At 44.6% G+C, this 20,983-nt stretch overlaps 1 protein-coding gene across 1 annotated transcript in view; it reads left to right on the top strand.

Moving 5' to 3' along the window:
- Nucleotides 1-20,983, top strand: part of RIPOR2 (RHO family interacting cell polarization regulator 2) — a 69,586-nt gene that overhangs the window by 44,325 nt on the left and 4,278 nt on the right. The window contains 12 exon segments of the mRNA XM_075744580.1: nucleotides 1,172-1,215; nucleotides 2,593-2,718; nucleotides 4,541-4,689; nucleotides 5,727-5,856; nucleotides 7,906-8,598; nucleotides 11,236-11,420; nucleotides 13,242-13,410; nucleotides 14,881-15,016; nucleotides 15,943-16,104; nucleotides 17,119-17,277; nucleotides 18,332-18,534; nucleotides 20,022-20,105. Of these exon segments, the coding sequence (XP_075600695.1) occupies nucleotides 1,172-1,215; nucleotides 2,593-2,718; nucleotides 4,541-4,689; nucleotides 5,727-5,856; nucleotides 7,906-8,598; nucleotides 11,236-11,420; nucleotides 13,242-13,410; nucleotides 14,881-15,016; nucleotides 15,943-16,104; nucleotides 17,119-17,277; nucleotides 18,332-18,534; nucleotides 20,022-20,105 (2,240 nt within the window).

Below are 20,983 nucleotides of genomic sequence, written 5' to 3'. Positions count from 1 at the left end.
ACTTGCCTTGATTTTAACACACTCATATATGTTCAGCCGTGGCATTTTAGGATAACTGCAGCCCAAAGACCCCAGAAAGTTTGTTCTCGTTCCTTTTTCTGCCACAGGCTTTGTATGTGTCCTCAAACTGGTTTCTTTGGGCGTTGCAACACTAGAGGCATAGTTTTAGGCTTACCCAGCAAAGCTGGGTAAATTTTTATACCAAAACAAGTGCAGTAACCACCTACTGAGGAGATCTGTGAGAAAGGAGAGATTCTCTCTGTGGAGGCAGAGGATTACATTAATGGAAACCAACTAGTTGCATCCGGTAGAAATACAGGTCACAAGGCCAGGAGAGGGACTGGTAACGTCCTTGGGATTTCAGGATGGTCACAAGCCTCAGGAAACTTTCCATTTCATATGCGCAGTGCCAATATAAAAATAGCATCATCATGCCCTGCCTTTAAAAAAAATAAAAATAAAAAATCAAGCAAGCATATACCACAAGTGTTTTGCTGCACAACTCCCCTTCTGGGGAAAGATGGGATACATCTCCTGTTACAGGTGTCAGTCGTGTTTCTTGATGTACTTACTATTGAAAGATACTTGGATCGTATGGAAATGATAATGTTATGGAAATGCCAAACAGAGGAAGTCCCTCTTGTGTTTCTATTAAGATGTACTAAAAAGGAATCTGTGTTAAAATGTATAGCTCAGTCTGGTTAGTGTTAAGCAGCAGGCACTACATGGTAATCAGCAGCTCGCCTACGCATCATGATAGTAAGGGTGCTAAGCTCAGCTTCTGAAGCCAGATGACATCAGGAAGCTCTTTCTTCTTTTGCTATAATTATAATACAAAAGTAAACTTTTGAGCTCTCGTACAAAAAAAAGTCAGAAGGTGCAAATCTTTGATATGCAAGAAACCATAACCCAATGAATTGTATACCAAAAAAAAAAAAAAAAAAGGAAAGGAAAAAGAAAAGAACAAGAAAATAAATGGGGGTGGGGTGTTACTCTTTCTTTGGGGGGTGCTAAGGGGGGGGTTACAAACACCTCCTGGCAGAGTGGCTGCCAGGGGCTGCCGCCCTCTCCTGTCAGAGCGCGGCGGCGGCGGCCCCGGGGCACCCCCTGCACCCCGCTGCCGGGCACTGCCCAGGCCCTCCCACAGCCCCTCCCTCTCTTTCTTTCCCAGGTCTAGCTGGCTTCGCTCGACTCTGCCCGGGAGATCAATACGAGGTACGTCTGGGTTGTTTTATGGTTTGTTTAATAGTGAAAGAATCCAAAAGGTGGCGGATTTCTACATTGCAGTGAATAAAGCACCCCAAAAAATAGCTATCATTTTTCCTGTATATGCTCTGAAAAACCTTGCAGTTCTCCTTATATCTGCCTATGTCAGGGCATATGTCAGAAAACCTGAAAATTATATTCAGACCACTGTATGATAACTATTTGAAGATCTACAAGCTTTTTTTTTTTATAATTTTAATAATTTAAATAATAATTTAAAAAAACCCAGAAACAACCCCCCCTTATTTTTTGTCTCCCAGAATGAAGGCATGCTTCTCACTGTCCTATTCATGATAAACATTTCTAATTCCTCTGGAAAAAAGCATATGCCCCATCCCATGCACGCAGAGCAAATTGAACAAGTCCTTGCAAGCATCCTTTACTGAATGTTTAGATTTTACTTCATCATAAGGCACAATAGCAGAAAGATGCAGAATAACAATTTCTTGAGACCCAGATGTTCCCTGCTGTGAGGCTGTGTCAGGATCTCTGGTCACTGCACTGTGCCAGTGAACATCAAGAGTGGGTTAATTGGAGATGGATTAAAATAAAGGCTCCAACTCAATCCAGAACAGAGCTAACCCTGCAAGAAATTTGCAGCAGCTCGATAACAGATCCCCCCAATTTGTACTTCCCAGCTGTCGTGATCATTGATTCATTTGTTCCTGGTCTCATTCCCTGTGACAAATCTCTTCTGCCACTCTCACACCTGCAAGCAGCGTGTGCTTCCTCTGCGGGGCTGATTAGTTGGTGCAGGTCTCTCCCAGCTGGCCCCGCAGCCCAAAACGGGCTTGCTGCTCTTACTGCTTCAAATTGTGTGACTGCACTGTGGGTCTCATTCATCTCCATCACCAGCCAGCCAGTCTCGCAACTGGGGAGGTCTCTGATGGGGGATGGCTAAAAGCTCACCTACCCTCTGCCCTGCCTGGGAAGGCAGCAGATCCAGCAAGCTGCAGGTGTTAGGAAAGGCTATGGGGGCTTTCATTCTGCCCTCCCAAATCTTCCCCTCCTCCCCTCTACCCCCACCACTGTCCCTGTAAATAGAGTTAAAACTCCTGCAGCTTCTTTGTTATGAATCATCTAGTTATTTGAAGGTGAAAGCTGGGGGTGAGGGGTGCCTTACCAAAAGGAGAGATTACGAGAGCTGAGAGGCAGAGATCCTGCAGGATAGACCTTTTCCTTCTGGCTCAATGGGAAGCAGAATGGCAGCACTTACACCACTTACTCTTCCAACCTACTTCAGGCCCTTTCCCCAATTCTGTTTCTGATATTTGTGCATCAAGAAAGCAGATTTCTCAAGAAAATAAGAGGATTTTTCTTTTTCAGATTTTCATGCGTTATGGTCGCCAGCGATGGAAACTGAAAGGCAAAATAGAAGTGAATGGCAAGCAAAGCTGGGATGGAGAAGAAATGGTTTTCCTCCCTCTCATTGTTGGACTGATCTCCATTAAGGTACACGTGCTAAAACTCCTTTGCCTGCAAGCAAGGCAGGAGTCAGGAAGATGCCTTCTCTTGCACCATGAGCAGAAATGCAGCAGCAGATCATAAAACTCTATGGAAATGAGTCATCATTAGTATTTCCAACACACCTACTAGAATGAAGCGCTATAGTATTGTCCAATGTAGCTGCTACAAGACTGTAATCAGTTTGGGAGTCCCGTAGGAGAGGTTGTCCTAACTCTGCCCAGACCGGTGTCATAGCCATACTAACACATTGCCTCACATTGTTCTCCAGCAACTCAGATTATTTGCACCAAAGCAAGGTGTCACGGTTTCTCCCAGCAGGCAGCCAAATCCCACACAGCTGCTCGCTCACTTCCCTTCCTGCCTCAGTGGGATGGGGGAGAGAATCAGGAAAGAAAAGTAAAATTAGTGGGTTGAGATAAAAACCGTTTAATAGGACAGCTAAGGAAGAGAAAATAATACTAATAACATACAAAACAAGAGATGCACAATGCAATTGCTGACCACCCACTGACCGATATGCCCAGCCCATTCCTGAGCAGTGATCACCACCCCCCAGCCAACTCTCCCAGTTTATATACTGAGCATGACGTCATATGGTACAGAACATCCCTTTGGCTAGTTTGGGTCAGCTGTCCTGGCTGTGTTCTCTCCTGGCTTCTTATGCACCTCCTCACTGGCAGAGCATGGGAAGCTGAAAAGCCCTTGATTTAGTTTAAGCAGTACTTAGCAACAACTAAAAACATCAGTGTGTTATCAACATTATTCTTTTACTAAATCCAAACCACAGCACTATACCAGCTACTAGGAAGAAAATTAACTCTGTCCCAGCCAAAACCAGGACACAAAGGAACACTAGAAACCTATTTGCTAACAGTATTCAGGAAAACAACAGCAGTGAAAAACCCCAAACCAAAAAAATCCCACTACTAATGAGTTTTTCAGTACTGCTCAGATAATAGAGCAGCATCTTCTGATCTGGAGAAATACACAGGGTTCTCATTTGAACACACGCAAAGGCCAGCTGGGCATAAGCAAGAACAGTCCTGAGGTTCAGTCTCACCACCCTGTACAGAACAGCAGTGCTGCACTGTGAGGTAGCAATGCTGTGAGGTTTCTGCTCACGGTGAGATGGGGGTGCGTAGGAAAACCACTCTGACTTTTTGGCAGCTTCCTAGAGCACAGCAGTTCCCAAAATTTCTTAATGAAAGCTCCTCTGACTCCATGCCCTGTCCCCCAGGGAAAGAACAATTTTTACAACTGCTATCAATCAGCAGCAACTTTTCCTCCTAAACTGGAGTCTTTCTATCACTGCTCCATCCCATCGTTTCCCTAGAGTTACAGGAGACAAATACATAGAATAAGGCTCCCTTGGGAATTACTAACTAGGCCATCTATATCAGGAGATTGCCTGACATGAAAATTGTTAATTGCTGAGAGGATATTAGACAAGAAAATATCCAATATGCTCTCTCTGTTCCTACTTTTCCCTTGGGCTCTGCTTACGGTCACTGCAAAAGACCAAATACAAGGTCTGATAGCTACTTGGTCTGAGCCAGTGTGGTTGTTCTCTCTCTGACACCTGTAAAAGCATACAGAAAACGTAGAAGCATGATCATATGTACCTATGCGTTTACTAAAAAATAACAAATCTGAATTTTCCTGTAAGTTATGAAGGTGCCACAAGCATAGTCATATTTTAGAAGCCTTTTAGGAAGGGGTCCAGGCCAGAAAATCAAAACCATTGCCATGTAATTAAGGATTGCAATATCTTATGTGGTCCTAGATATCCTGTTCTTGTCTCTTACAGGTCACAGAAGTTAAAGGACTTGCGACACACATCCTTGTGGGAAGTGTTACCTGTGAGACAAAAGACCTATTTGCAGCTCGGCCTCAGGTGGTTGCAGTGGACATTAACGACCTTGGCACAATAAAGCTGAACCTTGAAATCACCTGGTAGTAAGTAGAGCTGGTTGGCTGCTCATGCAGTTGTAAAAAGTCAACCAAAGAGAAAAGGTCCATGTGGTCCCTTCTTTTCTTTTTGCTCCCTGCTGAGGCAGATGGGGGACGGAATTGTGGCCCGAGGTTGGGAGATGAGAAATACTTCATGGTCAGCCAGAGTACTCCTGTATTACTTGTGGCAAATGGGGTTGTGCCTAGTTTCTTAGTTGTGCCTATTTCAGCTGTTCCAATAGGCGTGGTGAGTACTGACATTACGAGACATATGAAATATGCTGATGAGAGATCATAGAATTGACTGAAGTGTATAGTTCTTCCCCAAGCTCAAGAAAGGAACATAAGTGAGTCCTTATATATTCATTATTTTTTGTTAATATTAGCATAAAGTTCAGTAGAGTTGCCCTGGATTTACGCTAGCCAAGTTCAGAATTTGGCCTATCTTTAAAAGCTGGCTTTTCAGGGCTTCATACACCATGAGGGTGGTGGGGAATCTCCTAGCTTTGTCTGTCTGTATTGGTCGGCATAGGTAAGCTGATGGTAGTAAGATTCCAACCCAATTCTCACTGCATTTTAATGAAACAGATAAATGTCATTTCTGAAGAAGCATTGATGCATTTAACTTCTGCAATCACGTATGCTGTTTTTTGTAATGCAATAAACACGAAGCCAGCAATAACAGCTGCTGGTTTCCTTTATAATGCAACAGCTCTATCAACAGTGGAGCACCTTTCTCATCAGTATGTGTGACACTTGGCAACTCAAAGCTGAGAATACTTGTCATGTGAGAAGAATAACGTCAAACTACACTATGTAAATGATTTCCAAGAGTAGAACACTTATCAGAACTGAAAACCACACTTCTGAGCCTGCTGTCTAATTAACAACATTTTCTTTTAAACACTTCTGTTAAAAAACTTGCTACCTCTGGGGTCTGATATGCTAATAAACCACCTTTTCAAAAATCTTTCCCGTGGACCTGAAATTCCTTCTCACTCAGTCTAACAACATTTTTTTTTTTCCTGCCTGTGTGTCTGTAGCCCCTTCGATGTTGAAGACTTGACCCCGTCCGCAGGAAACGTGAGCAAAGCATCTGCTCTCCAGAGGAGAATGTCCATGTACAGCCAAGGCACTCCAGAAACGCCAACCTTCAAGGACCACTCATTCTTTGTAAGCTCTGTTTGGCTTCATGTTTATATAATGAAAAGCCCTAGAGCAGTTCAAACACTGCAAACGCTTCATTGCTTTACACGTCTAAGCCTTTTTTCCCCAGTTCCAGCAGGTTAGCCTTACAAATACTTAAAAGCAAGTGCATTCCTAGCTGCTAATCGTAAAACGTGACTGTGGTCCTGGCATCTTTGAAACAATGTATGCCAATTATCGCATACCTATTCTTCTTGCCTGACTGCTATAATACTTGAATAATCTTTAAATTTAAAAATGTTCATTTTGTAACAGTAACAACCATTATAGCACTAGTATTTTTAATGCATCCCATGGTCAAATTTGCCCCTGTACCGAAGGTATTCACAGGGTGCTGTTACATTTTTGCATGAATCAAATTCTGAATGCTTAATCAGGACTGTGAATTAAGGCCATCTGTACAGATATGAATTTTACAAGTGCTGCATCCCATGCCTGTAATTTAGAACTCTGCTACAAAGCATTCCTTTGACTTGCCCTTCCTCACACCCTGTTTGCTTTAACTGTTGAAGAAATGGCTGCATCCCCTGCAAGACAGGCCAAAGTTGACAATCTTAGATGCTCTGCAAGACACTTTCTTTGACAAGCTTCGTCGCAGTCGCTCTTTTAGTGACCTTCCATCGCTCAGGCTAAGCCCAAAAGCAGGGCTAGAGCTATATGTGAGTCCTGGTTTTTGTCTGGTGAAGGATTTTTTCAGTCCTTGTGTGGCATTTCCACTCCCATGCATGCTGCATGTGTTGCTCTCTGTTGCAACTCACTCATTTTGCTGACTGATTAGAGGGGAGAACATGACTCTGAGAGCCCATGCTGCTCGCTTTAAATCAAAGTTCCTCTTGGTTTCTACAGGGATAATGATCAGAAGCCAACTATCTGTGGGCGGAGAGCAGGGCAGGAATACAAGCCAACATGGTATTCTTAAAAATGGCTTGCTACACTGATTGATGTTATACATTTGCCTAGTAACATGACTTTCAGATGCTAAAAGCATACGTATGTCAGGGTAAAGAAGAAATGAGCCTTTCAGTATAATTATGATTAGGGAAAAAAAGCTGCTAATAATACTGGGAAAAAAAGATGCAGGTTTTGGACACTTTAATCTTGTGCACCTTACCAACACATGAATGCCTACAGTTCTTTCCAGCAAATTGTCAGCAAAATGGTAGTTGCCTTTCATCTGTGCTGTACATTTCTGTGAGCTGGTCACATAACAAAGCAAGATTTGTAGATCAGATAGGCAGGTCGCGACTCCTGTAGTGATTTTTTTCCCCATAGGTCAGTCAGAGAGATGAACATATGCATATACTGTGATCATTTTTGGGTCTGTCTACGCTGGTTTTGCTTCCTAAATGGTTGATGTCCTGGTCAATACACCACCACCACAAATTCTTCTGTTTCATTCCAGCAGAAACTCATGTTGAACAGGACTCCTGTGTAACTCATGTTGAACAATTATTAGAGATATCCATGCCACACGCAGAACATACTTTCAACAGAAAAGAAATAGCATAGTAATATTACCATTGAAATGCCATGACACTAGAGAAACTTTTGGAGCAAACTGTGTTAAATTTTAGGGATTTCTATTTGAGGAGACAGAAAATAAATGCAACGGAAATCTATAATGGGTATAAAAATGCAGCCAAAGTGGCTTCAGTACAATCCCATTAAAAAGAGATCTGCCGCAGGAACCAGAGCAGTGCAGTGGAAATGCTGTCTGAGGGAATCTGGTAGGATGAGCAGAATTTGGGTCTCTGTTCTGGGACTCGCTTTCTAGAGCTCTCTGCTTACCAGAGAGATGCTGAGCCCAAGTTTTCCAGCAGTTTTCCTGCTGATATCAGGAGCCATGCCAGATGAAAGAGAAACAGGATTTGAAATATTTTCCCCATCTCTCGAGTCTTGAATGCTTCTTTAATCTTTTTCCTTGCATTTTTCTTTCCTGGGCACATACTGTATTTTTTTTCCTTTTTCCAGTGCTACATGAAAAACATTTTCTCTCTTTCTCTATTATCTTTTCAGTCGAATTTGCCAGATGATGTCTTTGAAAATGGAACAGCAACCACCGAGAAGCGACCTCTTTCTTTCACTTTTGGCGACTTGCCTTATGAAGACCGCGTGTCCCCTGCCAATGCAGCAGAATCCTCTTCTGCTCACGTCAGCTCCAGCCCTGACATCACTGCGACCCCCACCCAACACCGAGCTCTCAAGTCCTCCAAGAGTTCAAGCCTGGACTGTAGCAGCAGTGAGTCCCGCAGAGACTGTGTCGCTGAGACGAAGGACCTGCCATCATCCCAGGGAGAGAGAGCAGTGGCTGAGAAGAAGGCCACCCCAAGGGCAGCTCCTGAAGTTTGCCAAAAAACCTCCGACGCTGGGAGCGATTGTGTCTTTATAGAGACAAGTGTCCCGGTGTCTCTCCTGCAGGACACGGATGAAGGTTCAGAGCTCAAGCCTGTGGAGCTGGATACCTATGAGGGCAACATCACGAAGCAGCTGGTAAAAAGGCTTACGTCAGCAGACACACCCATGACCCCAGAGAGGCTGCCGTGTGAGGGATCGATTAGTGGGGAGTCGGAAGGATATAAGTCTTATCTCGATGGAAGCATTGAAGAAGCCTTGCAAGGGCTTCTCTTAGCTCTTGAGCCACATAAAGAGCAGTATAAAGAGTTTCAGGACCTGGACCAAGAAGTAATGCATCTGGATGACATCCTAAAAGTGAGTACGTTTTCGGAAAATACTACCCTAAAGAAAATCTGAGGGGGTAGAATCAACTCCCCTTCCTCGCAGACATCAAAGTAGAGTTTTTGGAGATCAGTAAAATTCCTCAGTAGCAGTAGATTTGCTCCTGCTTGGAGCATCCTTTCACAGTGTTGCATTTTTAAACTTGACTGCAATGTATTTACCATAGCCTTGTATCCTCAAGCAATGAATCTTTTAATCTACTCGAAACGTGCGGGAGAGAGAAAAAGGTGCAATGGCAGAGAGGTCATTAAATTAAAGCCTTCTCTGAAGAAACCACTAGTGAACCTGTTGCTTGTGCCATGCTGGAGATCAGATTACAGCCAGCCATCTGCCCTTAAAATCTTTTGGGTCACATCCTCGGTGGGTGTATTTGAGGATACTACCCCTGAACTCAATAAGGCTGTGTAAAACTACACCGGCTGAAGATCAGGCCTTGTAGCCTGAATTTCCTAAATTGCCAAAGGGATTTGAAAGCACAAGTCTCACTGAAGGCTGCCGTCCCCACATCACCAAGGCTTTTTCCAAGCCTTATCCTTTTTCCCCACCCATTTTTAAAATGAGAGGCATCCTGTCATTACACCAGGATGGACAGAACATGTTGAAAATTAGGAAGAATAGAAGGGTTCTGCATGTGTGTTGTTAATATGTTTACTGCCGATCACTGTGACTTGTATCTCCCCCATGAATAATAACTCATGATGCATTACTGTGCAGAGAGTATTATATGGGAAATAATCATTTCAAATGCTTCATATTCATATGCGAGCTGGTGTGCTAGTCATTTAAGTCTCATCATTTAAAAAACACAGCTGAGGAGGAAGGAGGGAAGCATTTGTCCTTCAAATTTTTACAAAGAAATTTTGTTAACGTCTTTGTTTCCATCGGTGTTTGCAGCTGCATGGTACTTTCCCAAATTCAGTGCTTTTTTGACAGCCTGCAGCCCCTGTTTCTTGCACTGTTTCCCAAGGAGGTTTGAGCAGGCAAAGCTACCATTACTATTAGCTTTTAACTTAGTGGCTGCTCTGCAGCTTGTACAAAGAGGTCAACTATGCAAACAGCAGAGGCACAATGGAGACTTGATTTATACTCCTTTTATCAGAAGTTACAAAGGGACAGACATGGGATGGGGGGGAAGAGAGAGGACGGACGTGTGCAGACAGGATTCCTGCACACAGGAGAAGGACGCCTTTTTCAGATCTGCTTTATGTCTGCGTGCTGCCTATTGATCAGCTCGCAGACCAACACTCAGCATCGCCAGCAGCCGTGCTGGGCTCCCCGTGCAAAAAAGGTTGAGCTGGAATCCAGCTGCAGGTGAAGAAATCTTTCTTGGCCATATCAGATGGGCAGAGGAGAAGCCCACATGTTGCTCTTTGCTTTTGCCTGAAGAAGCTGTACTACCAGTCCTGAAAGAAATGGTAGTTAAACCCATTGGTGCTGCAGAGGAGGCGGGATACAGCACCCAGCTGTGTCACAGAGGTGTTGGGAACAGTGGTTGATCAGCTAATGACTGTATGGTCAGCTTAAGGTGTCAAGCATCATTAAGTGCTAACGGATGACCATTATAACCTTAATACTGTGTGCAAACAAATTGGAAACAAAAGTCCAAGCCTCCTCAGCTCTAGAGGAGCTGGTGCTGAGTCTGAACTCAGAGCCCAATGCATTTCATTCTACAAGCCGAGACAAAGTCCTGGCTTCTGCCTGGGCCTGGAAGATATGGCTTGCGGAATGGCACCTGTGGCTCCTGGCTGTTTCTGATGAAATAATCACATAGTGCTAAAGGTGATGAAGTCATTGCACAAACTGGCGGAGGTGATTCCTCGAGTTACATCTGATCCTGCAAAGTGACCCTGGAAGCAACTCTGTGGGCATGTGTTGATGAATCGCCACATGGGACCAAGGCCTTTGACACCTCCTACAGCAACAGCAAGGCTTCTGTCACATTTCTTCCCAGCAGGGAGATGGGATGGCTTCCCCCCTCTCTAGCACTGTTAATTCCCGAGTTACAGTACTGCCTTTCTCTGTCAGCTAGGAATGCAACGCATGATTGGCTTTTCCTTGATAAGCCGTGTGGCTTCAAAGGCCACAAAAGTCCTCTCACCCCATTATAAATCCACAGATATGGCACCAAATTCATCCCTGGCTAAGCTCTGTTGGAGTTACATCTGGAATACATCTGATAGTGCCATTGGATACATATAACTTGGTTTCCGTAGCTAAGAACAGTGATTATTGTACGTGCCTTCCCCTTTCAACTTCCAGTTCATTAATTGGCATCTCTCCTTTTGGAAGGTGCCGAAAGCTGCGTCACTTGGATTCAATATGTACTTCTTGTTTCTATAAAACACACCAAATTTTGCCTTTGAGGGTTTTCTTTTGGGAAAGAGAAGGGGTGAGATGGGGAGGGGAGGAGGAAGGGAAGTGTTTTCCAATTCTCAGGCTTTGCTTGTATGTGCTATGAATATGAAGGTTTGAAATGAAACACCCAATAAAATGAACTTTTAAAAATAAAATGAAGAATTTGAAAGTTTTAAGCTTTATCCTTTTTTTTTTTCTTTTCTTTCAGTAGTAGCTAATATCTGGGGTTTTCATTGGTTTGTTCTGCCTTTGCAGTGCAAGCCAGCAGTAAGCCGAAGCAGGTCCTCCAGTTTAAGTCTAACAGTTGAAAGTGCTTTAGAAAGCTTTGATTTCCTGAACACCTCTGACTTTGATGATGAGGATGGTGGTGGTGTGGAGGTTTGTAATGGTGGAGGAGGTGCAGACTCAGTATTTTCAGATACTGAGATTGAGAAGAATAGGTAAGTTTGTAGTAACTGCCAGCTATGCTTACGCCAAACTGATACCCTAGCTTTTGTTGCTGACAGGGGATCCCGGTGCACACGTTATTCAAGGAAGACTGATTAATCCTTGCTGAGTTTATAGGGTCAGAGGGTTCCCCGTGGCTGCTGCTTACAAAATCTTTAGCTTCCAGGATCATTTTTTTCCTGTTCAAATATACGCAATCTGTCCTCCAAAGGAGAAGGGTAACTTAAATTAAGCTGACATCAATATTGGCAGAGCCTCTTCCTTGACATAGGTTTGGACCTGGCTTTCCTTGGATGTAATTACTAATTCCTCTGTGGTTTTTCCCCCCTCCCTTTGTCTTTTCTCTCTAGCCGAATGAGTCTTTGCAGTGGATTAAGCTTGTCAGTAACAGTAACACAGGGCCAGATTTAAGCAGCATGGTGTAGGTTTCCTTTGGAATGTAAGAGTGATGACTGGTACTCTGTTCATGGCCCTGCGTGTTACCTGCCCTTCTTTCATCACTTTTGGTCTTTCTGAGAAAAAAGAGGAAGAAAAAAAAAAAAAAAAAAAAGGCTGTGATGTTCGTGCTGTGGTCTGCCATTGTTGTGTGACCTTAAGATGCTGTGTTTCAATCATTACATTCTAAAAGCATGTTTGCATCCTCAGAGCCGACATGATGCCCAGCAGGCACATAAGTGGCACTAGAGCTGGGAAAAAAAGAAAAGAACATGGTTCCCTAGGACCCTGTGCTTTCCAACCAGGGAGCTGTACATCTCACAGCTTATCATGGCTTGTTTGAAACAATTTTGAAACAAACAAGCGACGATCATTCAGTTCCCATAATGTCACTCCATATCCTTTTTCCAGAATAAAATTTGGTGGGAAGAAAAGTTTGGAAAAATGCATTGCTTGCTAAACTGGCACTCTGAGCTCAGTTCAGTCTGCATTGATTTAAGGATCTGGCTTTAACCAGGCACTTTAGCATCAATTTACCTTAGCAGCAAAAATTAAGTTAGTTATAAGCTAACTTAGAAATAAAATCTTTTATGTTAAAGTAGAAGTTAAAAATTCCCTTTTTTCCCCTCTGGCTCATCCCTGGACATTGTAGATTCCCGCTTCCCTTTTTAGATGTGTGATTGTGTAACTCAGTGTAAAGACTGCAAGTGTTGAAACTTCTGAACTTGCAGCCAAATACACTTGCCATCCGGGGACTGACCTCGGGCTTTGCATTTAAACCCAGGAAGGACCGTTTGTACAACAAGACAATGTTGGAAATAATGATTTAAAACACAGTGAGACTAGCTTTACGCTCTTACAGAAACAATTGGCAAAGTGAGATGTACGTATTGTGCCTAAAACAGCATATGAAAACATCATGTCTCTTACTCCAGCAGTGGTTTTCTTTTCCTTCTGCAATGAGCGTTAAATTTGGCACCGGGAGGACACCGAAAGCGCAGAGCGGTTCTTAGCAGCTCGGTGCTTGGGATGGCACAAATTGTTATGGTGCTTAATCCAGCGTGACTGGGGAGATGATTCACCAAGAGATGGAAGAAACCTGTCACCACCGAGCACCAGTAACTGGGGATTAAAAAGGCTTGCTGGTGAGGGCGTCGCATCTCCCAAGGCAAACCAGTCAGGGGACAGACAGCTGTCCGTGCCCGGCCAGGGCAGCACTGCTCCTTTGTGATATGATGTGTTCATCGCAAAGTTTCTGGCTGCTTTCAGCTCTTTTGCTGTGCTCGTTGCTCATCACCCTGAGTGAGCATGTGTGTGTGTGTGTCGGCCGTGGCGGCGGTCGGCCCTACACTGACGTCCCTTCCCTCATCCCTCCCCAGTTACAGGACGGAGCACCCAGAAGCCAGAGGCCACCTGAGTGAAGCTCTCACCGAGGACACGGGCGTGGGCACCAGCGTGGCCGGCAGCCCTCTGCCCCTGACCACAGGGAACGACAGCCTCGATATAACCATAGTTAAGCACTTCCAGTATTGCACGCAGCTCATTCAGGTACTGGGCCCAGCTCGTTTAGGGCGTATATTTTAAAATCTTCCCTGCAGGCAGCAGTGTGCCCGCAACGTGGGGTATGAGCAGGCTGGCAAGGTCAGCGCTGCTCATGGGAGGCAGTTGGGAGCGCAGGGCTCGGACAGCCGCCTTGCTGGGGTGAAGGTGACACTGGACAAGCCTCCATCATTTCCATCCTGGCCTGTCTCGGAGCAGACCTGACGTGCAAACTACGGGGCACTTTGCAGGTGCCACCCAGCAGGACTGACGAGCAGTGCGGCAGATGACAGGGGCAGCCCCTGCTCTGGGTTACAAACCTCCATTGGCTTCGCCGGGAGGTCCTCAATGAGATTGGTCCCCCGTTAAGGCAGCCCACGTCTTCAGAGGTAAAACAGAAGCCCGTGGCCCTGCTGTTTAACCAAGCCGCAGACAGGGCTGTGATGTTCAAGAGCAGAAAATAATTTCTGTGTGTGAGGTAGAGAGATCGTCTGCAATACACACAGTGAAGGCAGCACATGACAGCCCCCCGGGACATCAAAATTGTCTGCTCGTGCTCACAACTAACTAGCACAACCTTTTAGAGTTGGGTTTTTTTCAGAGCCGAAGCACAGCAAATGTGATTTTAAACCTCCAGCAAGCCACTCCAGCAAGTGAGGGCATCAGGGGTTTCCTGTGAATCAAAACATACTGCAACTTCCTCTTTACAATTATTTGACTCTTCCATCTTAGATACAGTTAGCTTCATTTTCCCAAAGGTCCACTGAAGCAATAGAGAGCAAGCCTGATTCCAGCACCCTTAGTGCTGAGCTGGGCACTCTGCTGACTCACAAGTATGAGAAAAAGGGAGGTTTGTGGTTTAAATACAAGAGTAGACAGTAAATATGCAGCTGGGGGAGGTGAGCTCGAACTATGTCCACACACGGAGCGGATTTGATATGAACAATGTTTATGTGGACTGCTGAAGAAAATACAGATGTCAGCAGCAGGGAGTATTAGCAAGGAAAAAGTACCAAATTAATAAAGGCACCTGAGTAGTTGATCAGAGTTGAAACAGAGTGGAGAAAGAATGACCTGTGGTCTACCTCCAGGCAGGTATGTCCTGAAAGTCCAGAGCCTATGATATGTGAAAGTCAGACTAATATTCTCTTCTGGCTTTAAGGCTTGTGATGATGAATTCCTTTAGCTTTGCAGAATGTGTAAATCAGAAATTACTTATGCAAATGGCTGCTTGGATACTCAAGTGTCTGGATCTGGATGTAGATGTTAAAGATATAAGCAACAATGCATATCGACCAGGACCATAAAATACCCCAGAGACAAAAAGCTTTGGAAGTTAAGGAGATTCCATGGTTCCACACAATGAATTTGCCATTGCACTTCTTCAGGTGCCAGGTGTTTTGGAGTTTTTTGCTTTCTTCTGTGGTTTTATTTTGGTTCAATGACTTCTTTTCCTGTCTTCCCATTTGTCTTCACCAGCAAATTGTGTTCTCCAGTAAAACACCATTCGTGGCAAGAGACCTTCTGGATAAGCTAGCCAGGCAGATTGTTGTGATGGAGAATATTGCAGAGATCAGCACTGAGAACTTGGGAAACATCACCTCCCTTACTGATGGTAAGAGACAAATCAGGGCATTTCCTTCTGAAAAGGGTTTGCTTGAGCATGTGTGCCTGCTGAAATAATTGCTGTGCAGAGCTCGCCATCACTGCAGGAGATGCCACCATAGTAAGGGCCAACTCACAGTTACCAACAGATGTAGCAGTCACCACAGCAGGTCAGGGGCCTTCTATCTTCAGTGCTGGTGTCCAGAAATAAGCAGGTGAGAAGAGAAAGGACTTCTTATCCTTCTTGATGTGCAGAAGATGGACAGAGATCATTGCTGTGGTGGAGTGGGGATGCTGACACCTCTGAAAAGCCAAATTCTTCCTCCACTTCTCTTTCCTGAGGAAGGGCAGGATCTGCCTTATACTATCAGAGGCATAATACAACTTCTTGAACATTTTATCCGTTTTGGTTTTAGTCATCTCTATGGAGAATTATTTAGTTATTTTTCTTGTTGTTGCATCTATTTTAATACCTTGGAAGAGTTTGACAAACACTTATTCACCCTTGTGAACACTCTGGTAAGATAGGTAAATACACCATGGTGCATTTACTTTGTTTATCAGAAAACTGAGGCAAAATTGAGTGACTTACCCAAGGCCACAGAGCAGTGCTAGGACAGGGATCAGTCTTGTGCAGACAATTTGTGGTATTCCCCTAGTATTTCATGGTATTTAAAAGGATGAGACATCAGTGCCCAAAACTGGATCAGGAGCAAATTTTCTCACATCCTACTGTGGGAAATGGAAAAAACACGTTACAAACTTGGGGTGAGCACATGATCACACTCTATGAAGGTAATGGGCAACCCACCAAACAGTAACTGTCCATCAGTGGGCTGGGGTGAGATTTCCTCCATTCCTACCATCTTTTCTCTTCTGGAAGTCAATGTTTCCAGCATGGCTTTGTTTCGTCACTCATTTTGTCTTCTCCACCAGCAATTCCAGAGTTCCACAAGAAGCTGTCGCTGCTGGCATTCTGGACAAAGTGTACTGGCCCTTCAGGAGTGTATCACACATCTGCAGACAAGATGATGAAGCAGCTGGATATCAATTTTGCCACCACTGTGAATGAGGAGTGCCCAGGACTTGCAGAAACAGGTACCAACTGCGGCAAAAAAAAATGGTGTTGGTCATCAAAATGGAGAACGGTTGTGTACTGGGCTTTACTCAACCTTCATTGCTTTGTTTTCCAACCCCTTGGAGGTCTGTTTGGCCATGGCTCCAAGATCTCATTTGAAAATTAGTACTACAACTCTTCAAACAGTTTTGGCCCAAAATAATCAGATCAGCATAGGAGAAAAAGGCGAGGTCAGCAGAAAAGAAAATACTGGTTTATGGTTTATAAGCTATTCGGAAAGTAAGTCTATTCCCAAATACAGGTTTATAAGTGATTCAGTGAAGTAGGAAACCTCTCACTTAATTTTATGTGTTTGTATAATGTCCATGCCCCATCACAGTGCACTGGGATGAAATTCATACATACTCAAGTGAGTCAATCTGAACATATGTTCCTGTTTGGAGTGGGATGTACCACATCTCAAACTCCAGCTATACTGACTAGCTCTCCCTGGGACATTACAGGGATGTAGAGTGACTTGCTCAGGTGTGGGTACCTGCACTGCAGATGCCTACCCAGGGCAGTGTTTTTCTTCCTGCTCCATGCTACAGCTCTCAAAGACAGTGCCTCAGACTAGCTTTCTGCATGCCACATGCTCACACAGGAACATAAAAACAAGCAAAGTCAAATCCTGCCTCTCTGTGTGTCTCCCCTACTTCAGTGGCATCGTGGAAATGTAACTGGCAGTGCGTGAGGATATGTGTTTAGTGATTCAGGATATCATTTGGGTAGAAAGGAAGCTGTACTGATCAGGTAGGAAGCTGCACTAGCCATCTGTAAACTGGCAGAGGTTCACCCTTACAAAGATGATACCCTCTGGTGATGAGAGGCAGACAGTCTAGCTTCTAGCCTAACCACAGCTGAGATTGGAAACGTTGGGAAGTATCTGGCTTTGCAAATATGGTTCTTTCTTTCTGACCTTGAAGTGGACTGCGGTGTTTTGTTAGCAGCTTTTGCTCTCACTAACACATCCCTTTGTCTGTGGCTTCCTGCAGTCTTCAGGATCCTGGTGTCTCAGATCCTGGACCGGACGGAGCCCGTCCTCTACTCCAGCATGTCCTCCGAGATCATCACCGTCTTTCAGTATTACAACTATTTTGCCAGCCACAGTGTTAATGACCTTGGAAGCTATTTGCTGCAGCTCGCAAAAGAAGGTAGGATAGATAAATTCTGGTGGCTAATGGGAGAGTACATCAATGTCTTTCTGAGCTCAGCACAAAACAGTTCAGCCTTGAGTGAGGCTGGTGTTACAAAAGAAGGGGGGAAATGAGACAAAGAAGTGCTTTGAATGCTAAGTCTGAATGCACCTGAACAGTTGTACCTATCAAGGGAAAGGAGCCAATGCAGATAGACCCTCAGACATTTCTATTTCCATATTCAAATGGGGAAAAAAATATGTTGAAAGAGTTAGTTTTTAGGAAATGGCTGATGGTGGTGGGCTGGGCCCAAGGTCAGGGAAATTTTCTGTGCCCACAGCTTGGATGATGTTCCAGTCTTTTATCACCCTTTACGGAGAGATCTTCTGAAGCACTGAGCTCTTCTCATGAGCCAAGGGATCATAGCACCTCAGTGGTTGGCAGGCTCTGCCAACAAGCTACAGAGAGAAACAGACACTCCACAGAGCGTGCTAGACTGCAATCCTTGGCAACCCAAGTTTTCTTCTCTATTTGAAAAGGAGTTTGAGGAACCTTGCCTAGTTTTCATTTTTATTTGGGCAAACTGGGAGCTTTTGCTCAAAAGCCTGGAAAGAAGAAGGCATTTCAGCCCACCTCTGAAACACACTAGCACGTGCTCTTGGTGAAAGACATTAATCTGCCTAGGAAAAGCTCTCACAAAGATGCCCTGGAAGGCAATATACTGACAGTATTGGATTTCACTTGTTATAGGGAGGATTTACATCTTCCAGAAGAAAGTGAAGTTTTGATAGGTAGGCCCTTAACTCCGGATAGGCGTAAGTGTCACAGTGTCCCACCCAGCCCATCTATTCATCTCCTCCTTTGGTAGAACATCTGAGAAACTGGCCCAACTTAAAGCAGACAATTCCCCATGCAGACACACCACAATGTGGATCCATAGCAATTTCTCAGATGGGGATTTTTCATGTCCTTTGTGTATAGTAAAAAATGAGTATTGCTAGCAGGGAAAGGAGCAATCTGAAATATTGAGGGGATAAAATAAGTAACAAGGATGTTCCTCTTGCACTTCTAGCCTCTGTGGTTCAGGTGCTGCAGTCAGTGAAAGATGGAAAACTGCAGCAAAATGTGGCCAAAATAAACGCCAATAACCTCCCACCACAGCAAGAAGTTTTGAGAGCTTTGGCTTTACTTCTCAATGAAAATAAAAATGAAGTCAGTGAGACTGTGGCATCACTTCTGACAGCTACCGCAGAAAACAGGCACTTCAGGGAGAAGGTAAGTGGCAGAAAATCACCTATCACTTAAGAGACCTGTATCATCATGACATTTTTTCTGCCTGTGTGTCTCAAATGTCTACGCGTATAAAATAATTGCTCCAATCTTGATTTAAACTGATCCAGAGGGATTTTCTGTCTAATTTTTCAGCAAATATGCAAGTCTCTTTCTGTTGTTATGCCAGTCTGCTTCTACCTGTCATCACACTAAACAGGTACTAACCAAAACTCTGCAAATACTTACCGAGTGCTGTGCTCTCCAGCTATCTTCCACACTTCAGCATTTCAGACTTGGGTTCAGTCCAAGGCATCAAGACGACAGTCCCCAGCGTCATCAACGTGCAAAGATGTGGGTCTGAGGTTTTTATCTTTTTCCCAAAGAAGGCTGGCATCTGTGGGACCTCCCAGCATTTCTGGAGGGGACGAACTGCCTTGGACAAACACAGCCTAGCTGTGAGATCTAAGATTTGAGTCAATCAATCACAGATACCAAAGGCAACAAGCAGGGCCAGATTAAACAGAGGAATTAGAGAAGGGAGAAGAGGAATAAAAAGAAATTAGGGGTTGGCTTCTACCCTTTCATGGCAGACCCTTCCCTACTATCCTTCTTGTTCCCCGTCAAGAGGGAGTGAAAGAAAAGGCAGTTGGAAGAATGGTGGAAGGGAGGCAGAGGGAGGAGAAAAAGGAGCTCACTCTTTGCTGTTCTTTGTTGATCCAGTCCCCTCTTTGTTTGCCCTCTTGCTTTATCTTCCATTTTTGCAGCCTCTTAGTATCTCATACCATCCTTCCCCTGGATCTCAGGGAAAACATAACCTTCTCCTGGAAAAGGTGTATGTAGCTGATACCTGGTTCACTGCCTGCAGGAAGGACCACAAGGTGCCTTGCATGAGGGCAATATGCAGCCTTATGCTGCAATGAGTTCATTGCGCAGCAAACTGCCACCGAGATTTGCTGCTCACACTGGTTTTGTTTGCTCAGCACTAGCTACTAATTTCTAGGACCAAGCAGTAAACCAGTCTAGCAGCTCATGCTAACCTTGTAATAGTTATTTGCAGGCCCCCTGGGGTCTGTCCGAGCCTGTTCCTTACTATTGCTACATTAGAGAGACCATCTCAAGGGTCAACTCTTGACCTATTTAGACTCCGAGGCCCATTTAAAGCTCTTTGGTGATTTATGCAGAAAGGCCCGTAAGGTGCCAGATTGTGCTTCTCACTTTAACATCAACTTTTCCTCACCAAAAGCTCCGGCTATGAGACTACAGACTCCCACCGAGGTGTTACTAGTGGCCTGGGCTGGATCTGTGGTAGGGAATTATCCCACCACGTTATCTGTGGCTGGGGCTGTGCGTCTCTGTCCCACGCCTTTGCTGTCAGGAAGGTGGGCTGCAGTCCCTCTCTCTTTAGTAGGGTAGCAATGCCTCCACGCTCACCCTTCTGCTCCACACAGGCACAGACGTTTTCATTGCTACTCTTCTTTATCTGTTTTCAGGCCTTGATTTATTACTGTGAAGCACTAACCCAGCCCAACCTCCAGCTGCAGAAAGCAGCTTGTTTGGCTCTAAGATACCTCAAGGTAAGAGACAAGAAATTCAGTTGTGGCACTTTTTCAGTTGTGGCTTTACTTTTAAGAAAGGACATCCGAAAGGTACAAATGACAAAATAGAAATTGCAATAGCAGCAGCAGCAGCGCTTTTGTTTTGCAGTGCTGCACTGCATCCTTTTACAGATACCGTGCTGTTTGGGAACATTTTAGAAGCTTCATTTCAAAAAAAGCCAGGCTCTGCGACGATGAAGAAATGTATCTTTTCCTCCCTCTCATATTGATTTTAGGAGACTTACTTCCACATCACAGAGAAAAAAACTATTCATCTGCAGAGTACTGACTGAGAGAGGAAAAAGTCATCCTCTCCCAGGATAACACTAGCTGTAATGCACGTGGGTTGCAGTGGGAGAAGAGAAAGGTAGAGACAGGTCCCGGCTCATTTTGTGACAGCACACAGAGTGGCTGTAAGCAGCAAGTACAAACCATACAGACAAACAGCTGGTACATCTGGTTGGTACAGCTTCAGCTAGTGTCTGGTACCATTTGTGCACTCCCATGACAGGAAGGAAACATGCTGCTTTTGTTTTGGCTGTACAGAGCCATGGGGAACAGCAGCCACCTGAGCCTGACTGGTACAGACAGGACACCGGGCCAAAAAACCGTGTTCCATCAGACAGACCCACTGCAGACAGACTATTTCTCCCTCAGAACTATCCCTTGGAGAAGACAGCTTTAATATGTAATAATCCCAGCCAGAACTGATACCATCCAATACATAATCCAATATTGTTTAAATACAGAAAAACTGTTTTTCCCTGACTGAGGTGCTGGCAGGAGTCTCTGAGGGGCAACAGTGAGGGACACTACACCTCTGCTGCATGCAGGGCGCAGTGGGGGTTTTGATCTCT

This window comes from Balearica regulorum, chromosome 2 (assembly GCF_011004875.1).
Source record: "Balearica regulorum gibbericeps isolate bBalReg1 chromosome 2, bBalReg1.pri, whole genome shotgun sequence".
Taxonomy (NCBI): domain Eukaryota; kingdom Metazoa; phylum Chordata; class Aves; order Gruiformes; family Gruidae; genus Balearica; species Balearica regulorum.
The sequence above is the reverse complement of the archived record's forward strand: the minus strand, read 5'-3'. Positions and strand labels throughout refer to the sequence as shown.